The 26,471-nt window shown below is 40.3% G+C and overlaps 1 protein-coding gene across 7 annotated transcripts in view; it reads right to left on the reverse strand.

The window, feature by feature from the left end:
- ATP11A (ATPase phospholipid transporting 11A) overlaps window positions 1-25,437 on the reverse strand; it is a 122,829-nt gene extending 97,392 nt beyond the window's left edge. For 4 of the 7 annotated variants that reach the window (XR_014949768.1, XM_077781577.2, XM_085558736.1 and 1 more), the window contains exon 1: window positions 19,699-19,963. Coding sequence is in view for 5 of the 7 variants with exons in the window: in XM_077781577.2 (XP_077637703.1) it covers window positions 19,699-19,737 (39 nt within the window). In the remaining 2 variants the exon portion in view is untranslated. Of the gene's footprint in view, window positions 1-19,698; window positions 19,965-22,502; window positions 22,706-25,250 lie in introns of those variants that run through there. The other 3 variants (XM_085558745.1, XM_085558719.1, XM_085558759.1) reach the window with 3 other exon arrangements.
- Between the last annotated feature and the right edge of the window lie 1,034 nt (window positions 25,438-26,471).

The following is a 26,471-nucleotide window of genomic DNA, read 5'->3' on the forward strand; positions in this document are numbered from 1 at the left end:
AAATATTCAAGAGTACCAAGACATACAAGAAAAGCATTTGCTAAATGGACAATACTGTTTATAGCTTGAAAGCATGGCTTCCTGATTAGTAACCATTTTGGAACAATCTACTTTATTATCCTTTCTAGGACACTTTTTTAAATCAGAAAGCTATCTAAGCTGGTAATTTTAACTCCTTAAAATAAGAAGAGGGGAAACATAACAAGAACAGTACTTTATTTCACTGTATTTTTCTTACCATTTCCTTACACAAGAAAACCCATAAAAACCCATACTAACAAAAATCACAATCAGACAAAAAAGCAAACACCCAACAAAAACCCCCCAAAGTTTCCACTGAAAGAAGAGCATATTCTGAAGTTATTCTGCATATAAGTATAAAAACTAGTGGGATTTGTGTTTGGCTCAACATCCATGAGTGTTTCAACACTTCATTCTCTACAAGCAAACTCATTTTGGCAATTTGAAAAATCACAAGCATACACAAAGTTATGTTTTTCACAAAAACAACCCACTTAAGACCTTAAATCAGATAATTTCTGCTTAATTCTGCTGTTAGTTTACCAGGTGATAAATAGGCTTTGAGGCAGTCCTGACCAGAAAGGCTCCTCCAGAAGAGATAGGCTCTACCTCCAAACTGGAGGAAATAACGAGCCTTGCTACAAAAGCACCAAGCTAATAGAGCATGCTAAAAGCCAGGGAAAGGTCTCAAAATTCAGAGAACTGCAAACATTTGCCTATAAAAGACTCTTGAGCACAAAACCCAGGAAAGAAACAGGTTCCTCAGAAGCACAGACACAGAAGCAGAAAAGCCCAAATGTAGATTTAACCAGATGCGAGTGAGAAACCAGCTGTTTCTTTTGTTAAAGCCATTTACTTTTTCTGCAGTAGACATGGGAAGCGACATTAAAAAATGCATGCAAAACAAAACCAAATATTTTAACATTTGGGAAACTGAGAAATTATTTCAGAGCAAAACTGGTCAATTCAAATAAGAGAAATGGAAAGGGCTACTGAGAAGAGGAATATGGAGACTTTGAACAGCTCTCACATTCTCCTCTGAACACCTACATCATTGGTATCTACAGTATGCAATTTTTTTCCCACAAAAAGTTCCATGTTTGTATACACATACATGAACTCACAGCATACAAATACATCTTTACTGCCCCAAAAGGAATCAGCTTAAAATAAATTGTCATGTCTAATTCATAGAATGTTTTGGAACACAAAAAGCCCATTAACTGTCTCCAGGTCCACTAGTATTAACATGCACATGTCTACTAGCATGTCTTTCATTAAAGATACAGCATGCACAACAACTGCAGAAAGTTAACCCACAGGCTCTACTTCAACCCCCACCAAAGATATCAAGACATTTTAAAGCAAACCACAGTAGATTTAAGCCAAACACTACTGATTTAAAAACCCCAATCATTAAAGCCTTTTTAATGTTACAACAGCATATTTGATAGCATTTATAAATGTTTATAAAGATTTATAATGACCACCTTATAATCTAAAATTAAAAAAATACATCTCTCAATAGCAAGGATTTACTCTATCTTGCCCAAACTAAAAAAATAACATGCTCTGAAAACAGAGTAATCAGTTATCAAACTTTTCAGAGGTGGCATTATTTTAACATAAATATGTTTGTGCCTTGAACTACTATTTTGAAAGCTCACCTTTTACAGAAGTGGAAAACAGCTAGCCAGATATAAGCACACACTAAGGGCTTCAGAATGGTTTACTTTAGCAGAAAACAGAGGAAGAGAACTGAACTGCAAACCCACCAAGATGCAATAAAAACAGGAACTTGAGTTTTTTATGGAGCTTGGGTTCTACTTTGAATCTCCTCATTTGCAAAGAAATGTGTTTGGATAATTTATATTCAAAGTTGCAAAACATACTCATGTGTTTTTAAATATAACAATGTGTTATATACAGATACACTCAAACTTATAAAAAACAACTTAGATTCTTGTTTGGGGCATAATAAGCAAAAAATAAAATTAATAATAGGAAGTAAAAAAATCCCAACATCAATAGTAAACTGCAAAGTTGAGGTATGTTAAAAAGCACATTTGAGCTTTCCACTTTAAAGTATTATCCTCTCATGTACAGCCCTTATTTGTTTGCCAGGCAATCTTGCTCATTCTTTTTTTTTAATGCTCTAAAAACTACAGGAGCTTCTCACCAGATCAGCATTACATTTAAAGGTCTGCAGTGAGCTGGGTAAAGGCCATCTCAGTGCATGTCTCCCATCATTAGCACAGACTCAGTTTTGAAATAAATATTTATTATCCCTGAAAAGAGCTGTGGTCCCCAGGGAAAACAAACAAAAAACCCAACAACCAAATATTCACAATTAAACCAAACACTTGTGAAAATGATAATGCTGAAAGAAAGCCCACTTCAGAATCTTCAGAAACTTGCACATTTATTCTCCATTTTAACATTCCTCATTCCACACATCAGAAATCAGTGATAATGAGGGAGGGGAGAAGGGATAGATACAGGGTGTCTCAACTGACTAAACACTAAAGGACTTGCACGTGAAGCCTTATGTCTCAGCATGAAGGGATACCCACACTGGTTTCTTTTTTTTTTTCCCTTGTGTAACTACTTCAGTCTCCTTTACCTTCAACAACTCACTACTTCTTTTCACTTCTTCCCCAGTCACTTTTGCATTTTAACAAGAGGAACGAATACTTCTTGCATGTTTCCTTAGATGCTCAAAGCTTCACTTCCTTTCCTCTTACACTGAAGTTACAGACACACCAATAATAATTTCTTTTATAATACTAGTAAAACACAAGGGAAATTCATGTTCCCATGAGAGTTCATAGACATGTCTGCCATCTTAAATAATTTTTTAGCACAAGTGACAGCTCCATTATTAAGACTTTCAAACAAACAGTTCATGCTTTTCAGATAAAGGGTTAGAAAGCGTGATCTCCAAAAATTGAGTTAGCTGAAGTATGGAATGACAGGAGAATTCCTATCATCCAACCTGTTGTACAGCTACCATCTTGGATGAGAATATATCCCTCACAGCCACAAAAGTAGGATTACTTAGGTTTTTATCATGCCTAAAACCCACCCACATCATTTATATCTTAACTAAACTGAGACCTTTACTCCTCCCATCTACGTATAATAAAGCAAACAAACCCTATCTCCTTATGTTCAGTATTTCATAAATAATTTAAAATGGCAATTTCACTTCCTTTAGTCAGAACTTAGCCCACTGAGAACAAGAAATCTTTACTATTCTTATTAAATATTTACTATATGGCTGTTCTGGCATCCTTACAAAAACCACTGCATACAAATGTTATGCATTAGAAAAATACAAAACATTTAAACATTTAAAAGATGCTGGCAAGTGCACAGTAGTTGGGAAATGCAAACAAAGCTGGCAGCCTAACTTTCACTGCTGATTCTTTCCAGGACAAAAAGTAGCCTCGTGAGACAGCTTAACCCTTTGCTTTAAGGTCAATATGCATTGTTGACCTTAAAGCAGTTTTTCACAAAATGGACATTTGTCATTGTTTGAAAAAAAAAAAAATTAAGAAAACATTCCTAGTGAAGCAATAAGACAGCCAATGCTTTCCCAAGCTTTCCACTGGTGTATATTACAAACCTAGAAAGGTCACAAGTGTTTACCAACTCCATGCATGCAATGAAAGTATCTATCCTCCTCTGCCAGCAACAGTTCTATGTTCAGAGTAGCAAACCTAACAACCCGAACTAGGTGTGTTACATCTACAAAAAAAAAAACCCAAGATGAAGAATGCAGGAGCCTTAACGTAACACTTCCCTCAATAGTCCATCCCCTGTCACCCAAGGAAGGTTTCAGCTTACATGGAATCAGTTTTTTCACCATTGCCTTGGTCATAGCCATACAGACATGTGTCAAGGCAACAGGCACACAGAATAATAATCAGACTCGGCAATCCCACTGAGACTTCCAGATGCACTGCAATCAAGGAGATGCATCTTGCACTGCAGCAATAACCACAATTCCTGGGGTTTGGCAGGCCTCAGCACACATTGCAATGCAACCGTTCTTCCCTGTGAGTCTCTAGTAAGAGGCCAAAGGAACATGCTTCCCTCAGGCTTTTGCTGTCTCTATAAAACTGCTACCAGACAGCTTTATGTATCACTGCTCCTGCAAACCATGTGCCTGTAACAAGAAGCTTCCAGATTTTATTTGAAGTGACCCAATATCAACCAGTATCCTCACAAAAACTTCCCAGCCTAAGCATCAGATCATTATTTAGATAACCCAAAATGTAAACCAGCCTGGACAGATCAAAATAATGGTGGTTGGGAACATTTTCACGTGTTTCTCCCAGGTACAGAACTTGTTTCACAGCTAGGAAGACAGTCAAAGTTCCAAAGCCTCAAGACAGCAAGGCACCTATTTCAAAATATACCTTTATTTTCCAACTCCTCCTTGCAACAAGCAGCCAGGCTGCAACACTGACCATCCTGCAATCCATTTCTCTGAGGGCACAAGGTGAACACCCTAACATTTCCCCTTTGTACAAAATGAAGTAGCCCTGAGCTACCATAAGCCCACTGTGCTCAGCACCAGCTTTCAATCCTCTTTTACTGCCAGGCTGAATTGCCACTTTCAAATGCATCAATCAGATACACACTAAATTAGGAACTGCACTTCTTCCTACCACAGCCTGCCAAGACAGCTGCAGCAGTTTTCTGTACTAATGACTTCGAAGGCACTAAAATAAAGTTCTGGCACTGATGTCCACTAAAGAAGGTACTCCTGTCATTACTGGAGATAGCTATCATTGTGTTTTTCTTTTTAGTGGAAGAGTGTCACGCAAAAATATATTTGGTAACCTAGTGTGGCATAATCCTTTCAGTCATACATTTCAGCTCAGTTTGAGGGAGATAAAAGCAGGCTTTGTTGGCTGTAGTTTTCCAAACGCCCAAAGCAGTGGGATCTTCAAAGGAAGCAAGGGTCAACTTATCCTTCCTGTGTAAGGCCCCACAGTGCAGCAGCTGATCTGGTCAGCTGGGGATCAGATGACCCAGAGCAGACTGTGGAAGGGGGAGGCCACGAGCACTCATCTGGAGTTCACTGCGCTCCTTCCTTTAGCTTCTCAACAGGAATGCATGCAAGGAGACAGACAAGGTGGGCCAAGAACTGCAGAGAGACCCTCCTGGCACAATCTGGGCTCAAGGAGGATAACTGTGGAACAATGAACCAGGAAATCTGAGCAGAAAAAGACCTTCAAGAAAGCCTTTACAGAAGAAGCAGGAACCATAGTAAGATTACCTGAGGCAGCCCCAAAAGGAAATTGAGGTACTAGACTAGGATGCATCTGGACAAAGATTAATTCATTATTTTGACACAGTGCATGGAGAAACAGCATCCTGAACCATCTGCAGAGGAAGAAAAACTGGACAAACAGAGCTTTAGCAAGCCAAGTGAGGCTGTTAGATGCCCTCCAGACAAGGGTTGTATACTTTCTGGGATCTAATCTGAGCTTAGGCTCAGAATTAACCCTTTTCAGGAATGCCTCTAGTATTTTAAAGGTTAATGGAAACATCCATGAACACTGCAAAATAAGACCAGATGTTTTAACACATTTGCTAATAAAAATAAGCATTATGTAAATGGATGGTACTGGGGTCAGCCTTTCCAAAGGAATATCATTGATTCTTCCAAAGTCTACTTCCAAAGAGAGGAAGAAAAACCTTGTTCCTGCAATAGTCTAACAGAACTTTCAGATCCTCTTTTAGAACGTGCCTCCTAAGAGTGCATCCCAATTTAAAACACTTAGCAGGAGCAGGTAGGGTCACTTTGCCTTTTTTTTTTTTTAAGAGTAAAACTCAATCAGAAGCAGGAAAGCTGGCTTAATTTGCCAATTTAGTGGTCAAGTTCTAAATAAAAGTTCAATCAAGCTTCAACTGACCACATAAGTGGAGAACAGGGAAGTATTTATAGCCTGCTCTCCGTCAGCCACCAGCTCAGAAACCACAGAAGGACACATTACAACACGTGACTTCAAGCACATGATATCATGTCAGGATGCTCAAGTTTCTCTTTCAGTCAAGGACTCCTACTCTTCCATGGAATATTCTTTTACCATTCTTCTAATATTTTAAAACAGGCATAGAAACCCATTGCATTAACCCAAATTATTTTAAGAGAATATGTCAACTGCACTGAGATCAAGGAGGTTTTACTTTCACATTTTCCTTCCTAACAGTCAAATACTCTTCACCACCTCTTCCTCAATTTAAGGCCTGAGATCCTTTCCAAAACTTGTAATCTCTTAAACCAGGAAGAAGTCATCCAAGAACAGCTTACTGCTACATGCCCATTACCATGATCCAATATTTCTTCTACATTAATGGCATGCATAACTAACTCTATAACAGGGTCTAGAGCTGATGCTATTTTCTATCTTCTTTTTACCATTCCCACACTCCCAAAATGAAACACATGTAGCTTCAGCACCTAAATGGAGCTCCACAGTAACTCCTCAGAGCACATGCACCCATCAGTGCTCTATGGTGACAACGATCTTGTCATGAAAGCTGAGACAGACCAGCTTAAGTCTCAAGGGCACAAGCATTTTCACACTATTTGTTACTAATTAAAGTCTAGTAGCTTTTCTTTTCCAGCCTCTCAGGTCACACTTACACAACAGCAGCTTCCAAATTAAGTCATAGGCATGTAGCTCTCCAAGAGTTTCCTATCCACAGCTCCCTCTCCACCTAACTACTCACCACCATCCTTTTTCAGGCTAGGACTTCCTTAGATATTATGAACATCTGAATTAAGGTACATGAATCAGACAGCTTAGCACTTACTACTTTGAGAAAAATCCATTTTTGAAGGAAAAAGGATTTGTAATAGGCACATGGGTTAAAGAGAGTAGGGAAGGATAATAATAATAATCATCTATAGGCTGACTGCAATAATTTTTCTTAAACTAGAAAAATAGGAACCAGGAGAAATACTTTAGCCTGCTCAGGTGCACAGCTGTGAAAGCCTCAGTTCCACCTACAGTAGTTTTCACTGAGCAGATAAACACAGGGAAGTTGTTGTGAACCTCTGCTGTAGTGATCTTGAAGCACAAATTAACAAATGGACCACACAGTCCAATTGGTGCTATGGAGCCTCTGGGTTATCACTTAAGGGTGTTATGCAACTTTATCCACAAAGCCAGTTTTAAACTTTAGGGTCTTATTCCTACCATAGATGCAGAGATTAAAACCAAGATGGCTGCAAAAGAGGCAAGAGTATTTTTCCCTTTAAATTAGGCAAAAGTCACTAGGTTCTTATTTCAGAATTAGAGCAATGCAGATTAGAAGGGATCTCCCCACATTATCTTGTCACTTTTTATTGAAAGTGTTAAAAGCATGAAGCTTTTTCAGACTAGCCTGATATTAACTTTTTTTTTGTTGCTTGTTTTAGCAATGCTGAGTTTAAGTAATTATTTTCAGAATTAATTCATTCCAAATATCATTAGTGAAATAGATTGTGTGCACCTTGTCTTCATGCAAAGAAAACCTTGATTTAAGGATTTGACACTGGTCTTCACATTAAGCCAAAGATACCAGTTTCCTACAGCTGCCTGTGCTATAGACTTTCATAATCTTGAAGTATTCCTGCACTGGCATCCTTCTTTCTATAGAACATGTCCTCATAAACACAGAAGGAAACAATAGGCATTTAAGGGCTGTTCCATTTCCCCCACACATCATTATGTTTTCACTGCACTTAGAACTTAAGGAAGGTCAAGCCACATGACAAGTGTTGCCAGAGCATGCACATCAGAGAGTTAGTCTGGGTAGAAAAAGGTGGAATTATTTCCCAGATCGTTTAATTTTAAGTAACATTCCCTCCACTATGTAGTCCCCCACATACTTCTCCTCATTCTATAAGTCATCAAGCTTCTTGACATTTACACAAACTGTTAGCTCCCACCCCTCTCCCAATTACTTCTTTTCTGATGCCAGCTGCTACTCACAAAACAAGGCAGTGTTCCATGGATGTCAGCATCTCGCCAAATCAGCCCTGACTCATCAGTCAGCACTCGGGGGTGTCACCCAGTCAGAAGCACTACTACAGCTCTGGCATTTGGCAGCACTCCTTCCCTCACAGCAAAACTTGCTCCTGCTTCACCCATTTCGGCTTCCAACCCAGAGGAACAGAGGCGCCTCTCCAGGAACGCACCCACACACAGTCGCGGCCCAGTGGTTTGTCACTCAGCAAAGTGAAACAGATGTCTCTATGAACGAGCCAACAGCACATCCCAAGAGGAAAAAAGAAAGCACAAACCTGTCTGTGCAGCCAGCGTTCCTTCTGACAGCTCTAGCAAGACTCCAGAAGCTATATGCCACTGCTGCTTTGGTCTTTTCCACATACTGCAGGAAACTGAAGGGAATCACACCTTTAATCAGTTTAAGGAAGAAGTGGCAAGATGCAGCTGCCTGCAGCCAGCAGCCCCACAAGCACGCTTTTTCACTCCTGCACTAACCTAAGTGCCCAGCACCAGGTGGGAAGCTCCCTGTGCTCCAGTCCACAGTAGCCTTTCCCAAGTGGAAAGACCTTTTCCACTCCACATGGCCAAGATACAACTATGAATTTGACAGTGCAGTAGCACTTCTCCCCTTTACCATATACTGTCAAAGATCAGCTACAAGCCACATAGTCAAGCAGCTGCTATTCTGCTGCAAGAAATAGTCATTATAAGCAGAATTAAGTGCCCTGTGGGCAGAGGGAGAAAGCAAGAAAAGCCAACACTACTGCCTTACTAGCCTTAAAGGTTTGCAAGTATTTACAGTTCTCTCAATGACTCAACTATTACCACAATTCAAGCAAACTTTGTTTGGCTTTTGTCACAATTTTTAACATTTAAGAAAGCAAATGCCTGCATAAAAACATTATCATTTGCAAGAAAATAGCAAAGGACTACTGATATTTTCACTCTACATGCCCAGCAGAAATTTAGCCTCAAGTAATTTTTTAAAAAAATTATTTCATATATCTGCTGCCGTAAAATGTCTTTAAACAAGTTTCAGCAAATACCACTAACCGTGTAAAAATGCTCAAGGTGACCTCTTCACTTCTTAGGAATAAGTCAGAGGCTTAAGAACCTTCCTTTAAGACAAAAAGGTAAGCCTTTTAAATTTGAGACCTCCTGGGCTCAAAGAAGCAGGACATGCAAAACCACAATCCAGACTGCCCTTTATAAACATATCTTTTTACCTGCCCGTGTTCACTGTGCTTCACAAAAGCATGCGAAGCTTTCCTATTGCTTCTGTATCATTACAGCCAACCAGTATGGAAACATAACCTCCTTATGTCAGAGAAAAGCTTACAGCATCAAGAAGTCAACACATTCATATTCATGAATCAGCTTAAAGCAATCATGCCATTCTGGACTAAGCAAAGAGCTTTTTCCCACTTTTCATTTCTTCCCTCTCAGCCCCAATACACAGGCACCTCCTACCAAATTAGGCCATCTGGTCACTTGACAGCTGTAAATAGCAAGCAGTCAGTTAACATTGTTCAAGATATTAACAATTCCACAGCATTTGCAGGTGAAGTTACAATAACCCAATGGGTTAGTTTTGTGCTGTCTTTTTGTTTTGTTTTGCTTTTTTTCATCTTAGAAGGTGAAAAAATTGAGTAGTTGTGCTCAATAATTATCATTAAATAAATTTCTTAGCCTAGCTTTAACTCACGTGTCCTCATCCACCCCACTATGATATTAACAACAATCATATATTCAATTAGCTATGTATCTGTTGTACCAACAATATAAAAAGACCGTAAAGTCAAAAATAAAGGGGAACTCTGAAAACTGCTTGTTTAAGGTAGTAAGGAATTGAAAATCTGATAAAAATTTCTGGTTAAAAAGGACAAAAAACACTAAATATAAATTAAAAAGACACAGTATAAGACATTTTAAAATCTAAATTAAAAAGAAACAGTATAAGACATTTTTAAATGTATATACTGGATTTTAAACATTAAATTAACTTGATATTGTTTTTAATACTTAAGGTTACTTTATTATTTTTTTCTTGGCCTAAGTGAGCAAAAAGTTTGATTTATCAGAGTTAAGCTTTCCAAAGTTCATACTGATGGTGAGGAGACTAGAATATGAAATATTAAGGTAACTCTAAACATAATGGTTACTGTTAGTGTAATTCCACCAAAAAAAAAAAAATCAAAGAAAAAGGAACTACACAATTTAATAGAAAGACATTTACAGCTGTTCTGTAACACACCAATAAATAACAGCATGTCAGTGTATTCTAGGTTTACAGAAAAAAATGTTAAGCATTAAACTAAAGGACTAACATTAATCTATCAAAATCTGCTTAGAGTATAATAAGGAGGCCTTTCAACCAAAGCAAAAGATCTAGCCTGAACTTACTTACACTACACTACTGCATAAATATCAGCATAAAAATTTACTTTAGCCATGATTCACTCAATAAACTGCTTTAAGCCTACATGTACGTACATATTGTATGTATAATATGTACATACATACGCCTCTTTCATCCATATTGTATTTCACATAATAAAAGTGTGTACCTACACAGGCACATTTTATAGCTTCCATTTGATCTTGCCTGGTTTTTAAGAACTTTCATGCAGTTAAATTTAAAAAAATGTTTTCCCCCTCTGAAAAAGTAATCACTGAATAAGTAGATGTCAAATTTCCCAACAATATTTCCTCCACATTCCCAAAACTCATCCAGTAATGGGCATGCCCTCTATTACTATAACCTCAAGCCCAAGCCATGGGCAAAGACACAAGATACATTTTAATAGAAACCCAGTTCTTGAAGTGAGCTTTGGGATCCCAGAGCCAAACACACCTCTCATTCTTGAACCATGGATAATACCAGCCTGAGAAATTAGTTTATTCCACTCATAGTCACCTCAAGAATAAGTAGACTTCAGTTTCTCGACAACTCTTCTTCACGTATATTACCATCCCAAAAACCAGGATTAGATGCAACTCTCTAGTGTTCTGCAGGAAATAAACCTAAAGAATCTATGAGTTTCAGTAGCCTACCTACAACTGCTATTAATGAAATTAAGACTGCAAGTGCTATTTCTCAGAGGCAAGTGTCACTCTACCTTCTTTGTAGCTTCACAGGGTATTATCCATGCTTCATGGAAGGCAACCACTTCTATCATTTACAGTATAAAATCGTAAGCCAGACTTCTCAAAAAATACACACAGCCATTTTTCCTTCACATTAATCCTGATAGTGTTTTAAGCACATCGTATGTGTTCCAGTAGCATTTTCCAGTTTTATTTTCTAATGACCTCTCAACAAATACAGAAGTTTCATGTTATCCATCAAATGCCAGTGCTGATTCAGATTCATCTAAAGAGATGCTACTTACAATGAATATAACTAGCATAAATAATTTGTGTAAACAGCTCATTAATAGGACTTTGAAAAGAAGTGAAGAACTATGTAAAATGCTAAGCATGAACTGCAAGTAACTGATGTCATCCAAATAAAAAAAAAAATCTGTTTTGGTTCATCTGCATGTCTAATCCAAAGTGTAAATTCAAAGCATTAGAGACAAAAAACAAACAAACAAAACAAACTACTGGGCAAACAGCTCAGTATTCCTTCCCTCTTCCCAGTCCATTCATACAATTATGTCCAGACAAGTATTTCACACAGAAGGTTTGTTTTCTGCATACAACTATTTTGATTATTAACATTAATTTTGCAAAACTTTAATGGCACATCAGCAGATGTTCTTTTCAGAGGATTTCACAACATCCCATCTTAATGGTGAAGCAGAGGAAGAGCCTAATTGTCCTTAATCCTCTATTCAAAATAGGTTAGATGAAATCCTCTTTGGACTGAAGCAAAGAGATTAGCGAGTGTCACCAGGAAAAAGAACCATTATTCCCCCCCTCATCATGACCTGTATCTAGATAAGCTTAATGATTAATGAAGGAAACATTCTCCTATTTCAAAAAGGGAAATTAGTCTACAGGGAAAGGCAAAAAAAAAATTGTAAAATGCTTCTGTGAAATCTCCAAAATTTTAAGCTTCCATACTAGTAGTAACAACAAGGATGATGTAAATAAGAAGCACACCAAAACACACTTTCCCAATATGCCTTAGTAATCAGAAAAAACTCATATGAAGTGCCTTTTTTTTTTTAATACCAATACACATCTGTATCCCTGGTAAATCTTGGCATATTTTTTAACATTGCTAAATAAATAGCACACAATTTAGGGAAGCACATGTGCACCCATCTGCACATGAATGGATATAGATGCAGATAGAGAAACAAAGAGGGAAATAGGTGGTATCTGGAGAAGCAATGCAGAACACTTAGGTAACGAGAAAAAAACCAACCCCACAACACAGTCATTACAAGCTTCTGTTCACACCCAGTTTTCTTCCTCTGACACAGTAATTTTGTTACCTGGAAGCATTAAAGTACAACTTCTTGCTATGGGAAAGGTGGGCTATACTCTCATCCCTGTCCCAAGAAAGAATGAATGCACATTGAAATTAACATCCAGATCCACATAGGTACCTAGGTGATTCATCAGCCTATGGTCTTCTGTGATCTTCCAAACAAAAGAAATTACTGGGCCACTGGCCCATGTCCTCAGTCTCCTAGAACAATCCAAGCTAGCCTGCCAGTTTCTTCCTAAAAAGAGTGCACTTTTTAATATAGTATCACAATTACTCAATACTTTCAAAATTAAAATCAAAGTTAAATTAAAAAAAAAAAATAAAACACTTCTAATGATGACTCAAGAGTCTGTGCCACAGGCTTCTCAGAGTCATTACTGAGAGGGAAGAAAAACAGCTTGTGTACATATGATATAGGATAAGAATCCCTGGTTTGCCTTGTCTACCTGCAGCTGTTGCCATGGTAATTATAGCAGAGAAGATAATAGCATTCCAGTGTCATCTTGCTTCACAGCTCAGGATGAACTTCTGCTGAAATGTCCCTCAACAATTACAAAAATAATACATTATCCTGTGTAATGGTAAGCCACTAGAATAAGCAGAATTATTCTGGAAAAAATATCATCTGTCTTAAAAGACTAGGAGGAGAGGCATGATATTTTGCTCAAACACCAACAACCAAAAAAAGCCTAAGAAAAAAAACAAAGAACCCAATAAAGTTGAATCCAGTTGCATAACAGGTTCTAAAACATCTGCTCAGTCTTCTCTGCAACAGTTCTCTTGTTTCTGCTCCCTGATGCACATGGCATGCAGCAGGCATCCCATCGTAAATCCCGCTGCAGCGCCTCAGCAACCACAATGGGTTTCTAGTCACACTTAAACCTAGTTAAATGGACTAAATTTTATTATATCCGTCTCAACACCACAAACAGTAGCCATGGTGTTTGTGGAATACTTCACTTGCCAGCCCAGTCACCATTTTCTGAGTACTGTATGACAGAAGAAAAAGAATCAATGAGAAATGGTGATCAGAGATGTTAAGCTATAAACATGCTATGTAGGCCTTCGTCCTCTTCCATTCCCAAAAATAATTTTCAAAAGGCTTCCTGCTTGCAGAACTGATACTCGGTGCTTGAGAAAATGCATAAAAGCAGAACAATATCAAACTTTTTTTTAAATCAAACAACATGTTATCAAGAGACAAAAGCAGTTAGACAGTTCTCATCTCAGGATTTTTGGTGCTAAAAAAAGATCAAAGCTTCTTGATCTATTTTCAGTCACTGAAACAGTTCTACAATTTAGATGCTCCGAAAGCAATGTTTTCTACTATCATAGAACATCTGATGAGTGCAAATGAGTAATATTTTGTAGTCAATAGCAACCAGCATGTCATATGTACAGTGACTTCCTGTAAGTTAACTGTTTTACATATGCAATGTCCTATTTTCATTTGTTTATTCTCAAAAGAAGAAGGAAATTGTGTTTTTCTTGTGTAAATTAATTAATTGATGGAGTGGGGGGGAGGGGAAAAAATCAGAGCTCAATAAATTCTCCTTGTTTATTGCCCTTCAGCAATAAATAATTGATGGGGGAAGGGGGGGAAGGGAGAATATCTGGGCACTTTTTGAGCATCAGATAATACTGAAATATCTTAGGGTACATTACAAACCAGAGTGAACACAAGACTCACTACCAGTATGAAGAGCTAAATTTGCAGGAGTGCCAAATTCTGTCAGCCACATTCAACAGAATTAACTTCTGTAAAGCTTTGAAACTTAGCCTTTTTAAAATAACTTGCTGAAAAGTCAGCAGGAAGCACTCCAATACAGATAACCACCCCCCAAAAAATAAGAGAAAAAGGCAATTAGACAAATAACAAAGCAATGGTGCTTAGGGAAACAGGAATTCAAAAGTTACTTGTGCTGTTTGATGCCCTCTGTTGAACCTTCCACAGCAGGAAGAACTGGTACCTGCAGTGAAGCAGAGCTGAGAGATGGGAAGCATCTCAAGTTTCAAAACAACATTATGACACACAGACTTGCACAAGAGATAACAAAAATGGATTACATACCAGGAATAGACACGAACCCTTAGGAGCTGCAAGTTACTAATTGTTGAGCCATGAATACATGTACAGATCCTACAGAGAGCATCTTTTGTACACTCAACACAACCATCAAACTGCCATATAAATGTGTTTATATACAGCTTAAAACAGCTTCAGATTTTGTTAAATTATACCTCTGAACTTAGGAACAAAACAACGCTTTTGACTTACTTGCCTAGGAAGAACTGTTTAACAGGAACACTGACTAAGAAACAGATAGCACCAGTTTAATATTCATCTGCAAGACTGCAAAGGAGGCTGAATAAATTCAGAAGCAAAAACAAGACCCAAGCACCTCAAATTAATAAACTAAATTTAGATTAAAAACAATAGGTGATCTGAAACACTTGACAAATGGATTGTCCTTTAAGACACAAAGGACTATAAGGTACCAAGGCTTACAATTTCACCAACTTTCAGATCAAAGCAGTTATCAACCTCTACTACATCAAAGTTAGATAAATAAACTCAAGTTCAGTATTAATTTATTTCTACTAAGACTACATACACAAGTAACATACTTAGGAAATCTAATTAGAAAACAGGTTTAGAATTATAATGCCAATCAAAAGCAACAGTCATCGAAGTCAATGACAAAAAGTCACAGATTGTCACAAAACTTAGTTAGGAACTTCCTAAAAATCCCTACCATAACTTCCTGGTTAGGCTAGTCAAATGTCTTTTCAAACTACAATTAAAGTTGACTTATTTCTACAAATGTGAAAAATAGAGCATCCATTTGTAAATTCAATTTATTCCAGCCTCCCAAAAAAAGAGATTTTTCAGGAATACCTGCACAACTAATAGGCCAGCAGCTCCCCAGAGACCAAAGCTGTAGTAAATCACTGCTCCTTCTAGAAACACATCTTACCTGCTACTACGTTCATTTAGAGATACTTACGCAGGTAATAAATACTGAAGATGCAGATTTGTAATCCTAGAGTAACAAGAGAACCTGAAAGAGGAGAAGCAGTAAAGTAGCAAGATCTCTAAATATACTACGTAACAAAGGCAAAACTCTTCAGTAATACAGACCTCTGACCCAGTAGCATTTACTGTACAACCTAAAGCCATCAACTTGGGCAGGAGCTTTTAGTGACCAGGGCCAGCTGTCTTACAAACACAGAAGAGACTGTCACCATAGGCAGCAAGATGTTCAGTAACCATTTAATGTCCAAACAGGCATGTGCTGAAGAGCAACATCTTCCCACTTTGCCCAGATATAGTCAAATCATCAATATTCAGGAATATCCAAATCCATGTTCAGCCATGAACAGCTACAAAAGACATATGACCATGTTTTATTAAGGAAAGTGTTCATTTGGTGAAACATGTCACCAAAATGTGCTTAAATATTATTAACCAACTTTCAACTGTGATGAGGACAGACTTCAGAAGTCATATCACCAGCAAAAAAGTGATCAGAGAAGATAAAAGCAGCTGCATTACAGGCAGAACAGATCACCTAATGATATCCACAGTGTCTCAAATAATTTAACTACAAAACAGAAGCTAATCTGGTATGGAGGCAGTTTTAATTGCCATCATATGCTTGTTTTTTCCCCTAAATAGTGTACTGCTTAATATTAAACTAACAAGTTTATCTTGTTACTAAGCAGGTTCTGCATGACACTTACAGGATACCCCATGCTAATTTTGTATTCTCTGGCTGTGCAGCTGCCCTCCCTGGGGTAGGGCATATCCTCTGGGGAATCCAAGGAGAAGGCAGCGAAGCATTTTGTCTGATGCAAAAGTAACATCTATAAAAAAGGTTCTATTTTTATAAGGTATGTGACAAAAACTATAGTCTCACCTAGCAATGTTCATACTACCCACACACAGCCATTATTTCCATTAATTTGGAAATAATGAATTTTTTGTGTCAAAATTTCTTATTTATCTTTATGTAGAAGACTTAGCCAGTTCCTCTGATTCCATGTAGAAGCAAAGCTGTATATTAGGGTGTTTCTACTTTGTTACTTAAAGATGCCTTGAATATAGATCATACACATTCTAAAGCAGTAAAACAGAGATTAACCTCAATAGACACAAATAAGAAAATTACAATGCTGCTTATCAGCTTCCAAGGGATTTAGAAAACCAAACTTCATGTCAGCTATATTGCAGTGAAACAAACACTTTTTCTGTAAAAGAGCTATTTTTCATCATCAGTCCTGTAAATTGAGTATGGCTGCAGGAATGGTTACAGGAAACAAGAGGTAAAGTGAAAAGAACCCAAAATTTGCAGGATGATCTTAAGAGACAGAACAAAAGAATGTCAATTTAAAAATTCTGTAAGATAAAGACAATTCCCTCTGTCTTACTAAGAGACTACAACATCTCTTGGTGAAGAGATATGAAGTACAGTATGACTAGTATGTTGAACATATATTTTATTCAACCCACATCACTAAACTCTTCAATGCCTCAAAGATATAAAAAGGACACACAATGCAGGTGAAACAGAAAACATCTGAAAGTGCTAAGAAGGAAGCTGACAGCAGCCAGTCACTGCTATTCTTCCACAGTCTTCCACAGGGCCTTGGAAATATGTGCACTGATTTTGCACTGCTTCAGGACAGAAACTGTCCAGCAAAGAGAAATGGGAAGGAACTTCCCAATCACAACAATTTGTATTTATTTGTATTTAGTATTTAATTTATGCCTTTATGCCCTACAACTGTTAGAAACTACCCTATTAGAAGTCTCCATTAATACAACTCCCAACTGTTTGTTTTATTGAGATCATAACATAAGAGCTCTGAGCTAACCCAGCATTTCCAGATGCAGCAGCCAAGGTTTTCAGCATAATCCAGCATAATCTTCCTCTAGGAAGTACCTTCAACTGAACAAGTCCAGAAGACTTACAGAACAAAAATTCACAGTTCTAAGACCCTGATCATAAAACAGTTTTTGTATTGACTTTAACTAAACCCAAGCTTGAGTTTACTTTGAAATAAACACAAGATGTAACTATCCACTCCAGCTCTCCCACAGAAGAATTGCTGCCTTGTCTCCCTTATTAAAAGCAGTTTGGAAAGTGGTAAGTGCATCTACATCTGTGTGCCTGGCTGGTGCACACAGAGCTTTGGTGAACAACTCTGGAGTGATGTACCTGACACACACATCTGCTACTCATGCAGAGCAGTCAGTTTCAGGCCCAGCAGTCAAACTAGTACTTTTTATTTTCACTGCTGCAGATGTACAGAAGTAGTTGAACCATGGAGATACAAAAGAGAAAGAGACAAGAAAAAACATGCAGCACAAATGTAAGGCTGCCAGACCTCAATGTTCTCCACTAAAATGAACACAAATTTACTTACAGCACTTTTTCCTTAAAATTACGTTTCCCTGGAACAAAGTTTTCAAAGTTAAGACACTGAGCAAAGCAAAATAAGAAGCAACAGGTGAAAATACACAAGGCAGTATGGACCATCCTAGGCAATTACCTAGGCATAGCCTATCGGCATACTACACAATACAGAAGGCAATAGGAAGCTTTCTTTACGTGGGATATAATAATATTTCACTTATCTTTTAGACTGCTGCGTTAGTCTTATCAGCAGTGCAGGAGGGTGGTGACAGTCAACAACTCAAGCACCTTGCTTTTAACATACTGTCTTCTCATGTATCTTTACTGCAGCTGCTCTCAAGCCCACTTCCTTCATATTTGATGCCTAAGCCTACCTTGGAAGAGGTCATCAACAATGTTATGCACAAGCAATTTAAAAGTGTGCTCGCTCTGTGCAAAATGAACACTCATTTGTACAGGCTCCAGGTGTGAGCACATACAGATAAAGAAATCTTAAACTAAACCCAACAGTTAGACCAGCACTGACAGATCTCTGCACCCAAAGTGATCTACCTCCTTCCAAAGAGACCTCACCACAACTCACCTGGTCTTTACATCCATAGAGACCATTGCTTCTCTTATAACTCATTATTATTGTTGCCACACATTAATATTTAGAGTACTCCTTTTCTTAGGACCACTTTCTAAAGATCCATACACACATAGCTGTTTTTAATACTCACCTCTCTACTCTCCCCTCATCCCACATCTACTCCATTGTAAATCAGAAGAAAAAAAACAGTATGGATTTTCATCTCTGCTACTTTTCTTCATTTATACTTTAAAAAGACAAACTTCAGCCTGTATTATGTGGACACAGCTCTTGGCGCACACACAAAACTAAGTGTATTTACTGTAAGTGAGAAAACGTGAGTGCTCTGACCAAGGCAAAAGTACTTCCTGCATAGGAAGAAAAGCTATTTGTATTTGATAATTCCTATTATCTCTCATTATCTTTTAAAAATTATTTCTATGCCCAAAAGCAGAAATCTGCCATTTCCTAGTATTGGTGGTCCCCACACTTACAGGAATCCAGCTGATCTACTTATACCATTATCCTGAGCATTTATTAGGGGTTCCGTGGAACTGGAGCTGACACACCTCAGCCAACACCTGTACCCCACTCTATGTAAAACGCTGCCGAGTTGCTCTCTCGGGCGGTGCGGATGGGTTTCCACACGCTGACCAACAAGCCACGTCTGCCCTCTTTTCCCGGGGCACTCTCAAGCCTGGCGTGTGATTCTTACTACGCACACCTACAAAAACTTGGGACCGTCCCGACCATTCGTCAGTATACTTAAACTGGACAATTCCACAAAAAAAAAAAAAAAAAAAAAAAGTCGCTTGGCTGAAACAACATGGGGAAGAGAAAGGGAACAAACAAACCAAAAGCAAACAGATATATGTTAAAAAAAAAAAAAAAAAAACCATAAAAAACCTGGAGAGCTGGAGGGTTTCTCTGCCCTGCTAACCAGGCATCGCAGTACGCTGTGAGTTACAGTGCCCTGAACTCAGGTCAAGCCGCCGAGGTTCAGCGAAGGGCAGTCCCGCGGGGCGGGCGGGCCGCGGGGAGCGCACGGCACCCAGCGCCGCTCCCGCTGCATCCCCGCTTGCACCGGGCATCACGTGCGGCGGCCCCGAGGCTCCCCGGCCGCCGAGCCGGTCACGGGACCGCCCGACTCCTGACCGAGCCCTTCCCGCGAGCCCGAGGCCACGGCGGCGGCTGCCCCCGCGCCCGGGGTCGAGCGGCACCGGCGGTACTCACGTATCGGCTCACAAGGGTCCGCAGGAGGCTGCAATCCATGGCGGGCGGCCGGGCGGCTCAGGACCGCGCCGCCTGGTGCTCGCCGGTGCCGCCGGGCTCCCTGGCTCGCCTCCTCGCTTGCCACATGCAGAGAGCCGCGCTCGCCCCGCCGGACGGCTGTGACGCCGGCCCGGCGCTCGCCGCCGTCCCCCGGCTATGCCATGTGCTCGCCGCCGCCGCTGCGGCGCGTCGCCCCACGGCCCCGCATGCCCCCCGCCGCTACCACCGCCGCCGCCACCGCAGTCCCGCCGAGGGCAGGCGGAGGGCCGGTGCCGCCGGGAGCGCTCTGCCCGCCGCGCGCGCCGCCCAGGGCTTTATCCGGCGGGCGGGGCCGGGGCCGCCCCCGCGCCGCTCCCCCCGCCCTTCCCCGCTCCCGGCGCGCGCGCGCGCGGGCCCGCCCGGTACCGGCCCGGCCCCCGCCCGGCGCGCGCCGCTCCGATCGCGCCGGGCGGCCCCGGCGGCGCGCACGTCACGCGGGGCGGGCACGTCCCGCGCGCGGCTCCCGGAGCGGCCGGTACCGGCTCCCGGCGGGAGGGGACGGGAAACCTGCCCGTGCGGGGAATGGGCTGGGAACACCGGCGTGAGCCGGCGCATTGTGCCGGGAGCACTGGAGCGAGTGAAACTGGGAGGGAAGGGAAAACTTAGGGAGAAGCCGGAGAGTAAAACTGGGTGCGTTGGGAGGGAGCTGGGAGCGCTGGTGGAGAGCCAGGGAGTGGCACTGGGGGTAGTGGGAGCACTGAGGGTAGCCACGAGCCGATACTGGGAGAACTGGGATGGCAGGAGAACACGGAGTGGAAGCCAGGGAGTAAACTGGGAACACTAAGGGGAGTCCGTGAATGATGCTGCGAGTACTCATAACTACAGAATGGATTGGCTTGGGTTGGAAGGGACCTTAAAGATGGATCATGGTCTAACCCCCTCGCTGTGGGCGCGGGGACCGTGGGGGGACGGGGGTGGAGCTAGGCAACGTTGCTGGGATCACTAGGGCGAGCCGCGAAGTGATACTGAGAGTACTGGGAGGAAACTGGGAGCGATGGAGGGATGCAATGAACGACACTGGGCGGGCACGGGGAGCGCTGAGCAGCGACGGGCGGCGGTAGCGGCTAATCCCCGCGGCCCGCCCTCACCTGCGCCGCGCCCCGGGCGGACGGACCGGCCGCCGCGCCCTTCCGGGGCGGAGGGGCCCGCGGCGGGACGGCGCCGACCCCCGCCCGCCCCGGCGCCTCCCGGGCACGCTGCCCCGCCGTGCCGGTCCGGCGTGCCTCCTGCGCCCGGCCGCGGACGGGCTGCGCCGAGGCGAGCCCCGCTCCGCCCGGCCCGCGGCGAGGAGCGGCGGCGCTGGGGCGCAGCGCCGCGGGGACCGGCGGGACCGACCCCGCCCGCGGAGCGCGGCAGGAGCGGCTCGGGAAGCCTCCGTGCGGGGACAAGCCCGAACATCGCAGCCCGCAAACAGTAGAAATTACGTGGTGATGAAGGGATAAGCAGAACTCGGCAAAAATGCGCACGAAGGACAAGTAGAAGTGCATCATTAGTTCCCCCCCCTTTTTTTTTTTCCCCTAGATGCCTAAAACAACACCTTTTAGGTATTTAGGCCTTTGTTTTCTGCAGCTGTTGTTTTTTCACACCGAGGAACTCGCTCAAGTTTGCAGGAATCTTTTACCTAGTCTCAGGTTACTTTCTACAACTTCATATAAAATGAAAGCTCTCAACCAAATACTTTCTCCAAAATCAACTGAAAATTATTAATTTTATAAAATTCAATATTTTACTAAAAAAGTCGATTTTAACAAAATCTGAATTGGATGTTTATGAAAATCCATTCCCTCCTTAGCAGCAATCACATTAGCTATACCTTATTTTCTAGTTCATGGCTAAACCAATGAAGATTTTGCTTATTTTGGCTTTTTTTTTTTTGTCACAATTACATAGCTCTCTGGACACCAAATACTGTACCACAAAGAACACACAAATTTCTAGTAGAACAAACACGTAGAAAAAATAGAAATTGAACTATTTGAGATCATTCCATAAATACTAAGAGAAAGAACATATGACTGTTTCTTTACAGGTCACCTTTAATGTAGGTGCATTTTATAAATTCAGCAGTTTTTATTGCTGGTTAGATTGCAAAATGTATAATTTAATGCACACTAAGTGCACTGTGGTCAAGCTAATGTTGCTGTTCAAACTCTAAAGGGATGTTGGTCTAAACATCAGTTTTCATCTTTGTTACGACTAATAATTTATATTCATTTTGCAGCACCTCCCATTTTCATGTTCCTATTTACAGACCTAACACTTCTGTGACATAGGTTTCTATACTTGCATTTCAGCTTCAAGAAATCATCACTGAAATTGAAAGGTGAAAATAAAAAAAAAAAATCCATGAAACAACAGGATTTTTTCTCAAAATTAGCAATTCTGCATGAGTTAACACAAAACTTCCTTATTTTCTGTTTATTTACAAGAACAGTTACATATTAAAATAATATGTGTGCATGTCATCAGTCTTCAGGAAACTAGTTTATTATCAAGAAAAAACTACGGAAGAACTTCATGAACACAAAATGATTGTTTCAAAACAAACAGATTGCAAAGCTGTAACAGGAAATTATTTCCATTGCATTTTAGCATACCTCTCTGTCTAGCTATTCTAATTTCAAAGAATTTAGGGAATATTCGTATTTTGTAATATTTTTTCAAGTTATTCAGCTTTTATTCAAACAGTACCACTATTCAATCTTTTTAATGGCATTGCTTCTTACCTGGGTTTGGAGTGAAAGCAAATTTTCAAATTATGCAGAAAGTTGCTTTCTAAAGTTTTCTTTCTTTTAATACTTTCAGTAGTTTCTTTCATCCAGATGCCGCAGTCTGTTTTTTCACTTCATTGGTTGTCCCTGTGCCATGCCCACATTACTTGGTGCACCTCATGGAGCATCTCTGAAGGGAAGGAAGTTCACCTGCTGGGCTGGGAACAGTTAACAACAGTTCAGTTCTAAGCATGACCATCATGGAGATACTGCTGAAATCCTTGCTGTCTCCTCAGCTTAGGTAACCAGAGTGAGGCTGCAAGAAGTATTTTCCTCAGATCCAGAGCCTGGAAAATTTCATAGGTGTACATTGGCTGCATTCCCTGAGGTGAAAAGGGGACCAAAAAGCTCCTGTCCTCACTGACTCTTTCAGTCCAGGGCAAGAGGACACACAGATACAGCCATTTCCAGGCTGCTGCTCAAGCAGTGCTGAGCCATTTTTCTGCCCTTCCCTACACTGCCAGGAAAAAGAGAGAAAATGAGCACGGTTGGGTTCTGGGCACATACTGAGGTGAAATCCCATGCTACATTAGCCCTTTGTGCCCATATTTCCACAAAAAGGGCACCTAATAGTGCAACGCAGAAGATAGCGCTGGTAGGACACTGAAGGTTAGCACAGGACCTTGCCAACCGAGCCATGTTTGTGCACAGCACACATATTTGACTTTTGGAGTGACAAGCTTCTCCAGGGTCAGTGTGCAACTGAGCAGGGTGTTGAGGTCACACTTCTGACTTAGGTACATCAAATCTGCCTAAGTCAGGCTTAAGGTGCCTGAGTCCTTTATTGGATCTATCCTAAAGTGACCTGCTGAAGGTCACGTTGTGACTTAGCAGTCAAGCCAGATGAGGAGCCTTGATCTTATTGGTCATGGATCTGTTCTGCCTATTATGCAATGTTTCACTTTTAAGCAATTTATTAAACTAATCATCTTTGTCTTTAGTTATGCCATCACATTTATTTCACTCCTCCTTTCTCATTTTAAAAATTCCTAAAATTACCTGTATGCTGTATTTTCTAAATTTCTTGTGTCTTTTCTGACTGCAGATTTGACCTCCTGTTCCATTGCTCTCTGTTTCTCCTTCCTGTTCTTCTGATTGATTCCTTGTGATCCATTACTGACCTTTCAGGATACTCCTACCTGCCCAGCTGAATTACCACATTCTCTATATCTTACTACTTACCACAGAATCTCACACCCCTCCTGATTTACTTACTGTGTCAGTACAGTTCTGCTTGAAACATCTCACTCATTCTATAATAGCATTAAAAATCAAGGTGAATATGTTAGTGTGCAAAAGATGTACTTTTCTTATGTACAGATGTATTTTCTATTACTTTTCAACCCTTATTAAGTTACTTGATTTCATCATTGCAGTGCAAATGTTGAGACTGATCCAAGGGCAGCAGTTCACTACATGCTGGATTCTCTTCTTGAGGCAATAACAGATATTTTGCAGTTCAGTCCACCTTGACTTTGGAGGGTGGAAGGCAGAGTTTAAAGCTGGGCTCCAAAGTTCTCACAAGCTTGCTGGTGATACAATATAACTGGACAACATGGTAGACTTTAGGGTTTTTGTTCTAGATTTTTGTTTAACATCTGTTTAGATTCCTGCTTTCTATTATGGTAGTGGCTATTTACCTCTAGTAGTTCTGGCCAAAGTTATTTAATACTTCCTGGAAAAACTATATGTAGGTGATAACAGTTGACTTGGGCATGTGTGAGAATAATGTGAGGAGTGAGAAATGACAGAGATTGAAAAGCTGTTAATTGTGTAGAGCTTATCTGCTTGAGAAACTGCTATGTGCTCTGAGTGAAATCATTTATCCCGCAGTGTTCCTGGCTTTTCCCCTATATCACTTCTTGATTGTGTCTCTCCCTCTGTTATATTTCTGAAAAGATAATGAAAAGAACAACTTCTAATTCTTGAGTCACTATATATTTAAATTAGTTAATTGGTACTAAAAAGATAAATTATTCCCTTAGTGAACAGATATTTGTGTTTTGATCTATTGAAATAGTAATTTTTCAGATCCTTCTGAATATTGTTTGTGAAAAGAAATACCAACAATAATTCTGAAATATGCTTTATGTTGAAAACATTTCACTGCCTGGAGTTTTTGACAGATGTACTTAATTTGAAGAATAATATAATTAACAGTTACAGTGGTACTCTGACAACTTACCTGCCCAGGACAGATAAAAAATTGAAGGTGAAGACAAAGCAAGTAAATTGATCAGCATCAAACTGCTCTGATGATGATTGTAGTAGAAGTAGAGTAGCCCAAAGGACAGAGGGAGACTCAAATAAACACTGGACATTAAAGATCACTCTTGCTTGACTTTGTCTAGATCTCCTAGGTTTTTGTTTTTGGGGTTTTTTTCCAGAAAACATATATGTGAAAAAGAGACACATTTCTGGCTCTTTGACCTATCTGTTTCTAACCTCTAGCAATAATGCATAACTTCTCTTATAGTCAAAAGTTAAATGCACTGTCATTATGACAACATATAATTCCCACATCCTTGCTAACAAAGGTGACCTTTGTTAAATAGTTTCTTAACAAAATCCTCTAAAAGAACAGAGCCTTCTAAACAGATGCAATCAAACAAATGCACATCTGTTAAAATAATTTGGCTGCCATCTTCTGCCAGCTCAGGCAGTCAACTGCAATTACAACCAAGATTTGTTCATCTGCTTTACCTGATGCAAGAGATCCAGTTCCTGGCTGCTGCAAAGCAATCCTCCTCATCAGGAAAGGCACAGGAGTCAGGAAGGTCTTGCTACTGACACAGAACAGTCGCATGGACCACTTGGAAGACTTGCCCCATCATTGTGAAACAGTGTATGAAACTCATTAACAGGAAGCCCAGCCTCCACCAGAGAAAGCTTCTCCTGGGAAGAGAAGAGTCTTGCTGTTGGCTGCTATGGTTACTAATGTGATTTCCCATTTGCTTCCTTGTTCACTCACCTGCTTTCTCATTCAAACACCACACACAAGTACCTCCAAAGATATTTGTTGTTGGAATAGTGACAAACCTCATTAGCAGCAGCCATGCACAATCAAAGAGAAAAAATATACAAATGATCAGCAAATAAACAGAAGAAAGGAAAGTGCTGGAATGTATGGGTATTGTAAATAATATTCTGTCCTTGCTGCTTTGTGAACTTTGTGTTCTCTTCACTTTGGATTTGCATTAACGTTAGTCTTGCCTTATGTCTCTATTTTACACCTCAGTGCTTCGATCCGGCAAAGAACTCCCCACAGTCAGACTCCTGTGACTGTAGAGCTGAGTGCAGCATCAGGATTTAGATAAGCAAAATATTGTGGTTTATTTTTGGTATCTTAAGGGGACAAGCACATTATTTTGCAATCTTATTTTGGTAGCACTTCACAGGTCTTGTTCCCACCTTTACATACATTTTTGTTTCACCTTTTACACATTTCTGATCAGACAGTCTAACTGTATAGTAGTCCTACATTAGGAAACTCAAATTACAAATAAATTGCATGTCTTGAGGCTGCTCCCCCCCACCCCTCGCCAAGTATCAAGAAAAAAAGAGATAAGTTTTTTTAAAGTGAAAATTCCTGTCATTTTCCATGATAATTACTAGTTAGTACAACTAGCATTTATCATAATGCACTTCCAGGTTAGAAAATACTTTTTGAAAATACTTTATAGCCATAAAAGCAAGCAGCTGATTCTCCAAAAGGGTAGTAAATAATAACAATATCACTTTCTGGCTACTTTAATGTCATCTGTAAAATTACTTCTGTTTTGATGTAGCATTCAATCGAAGCTGGAAGAAATCGTTTAGTGGTTTGCTCTTTCCCACCAAATAAGACACTAAATATAGCAATATCAGCATTCTGGGCTTCAAAAAAGCTGTGGTTCAGGTTTCTCAAGAATATCTGCTTTTTCT

The sequence above is a fragment of the Lonchura striata genome, chromosome 1 (genome assembly GCF_050655825.1).
Source record: "Lonchura striata isolate lonStrDom1 chromosome 1, ASM5065582v1, whole genome shotgun sequence".
Taxonomy (NCBI): domain Eukaryota; kingdom Metazoa; phylum Chordata; class Aves; order Passeriformes; family Estrildidae; genus Lonchura; species Lonchura striata.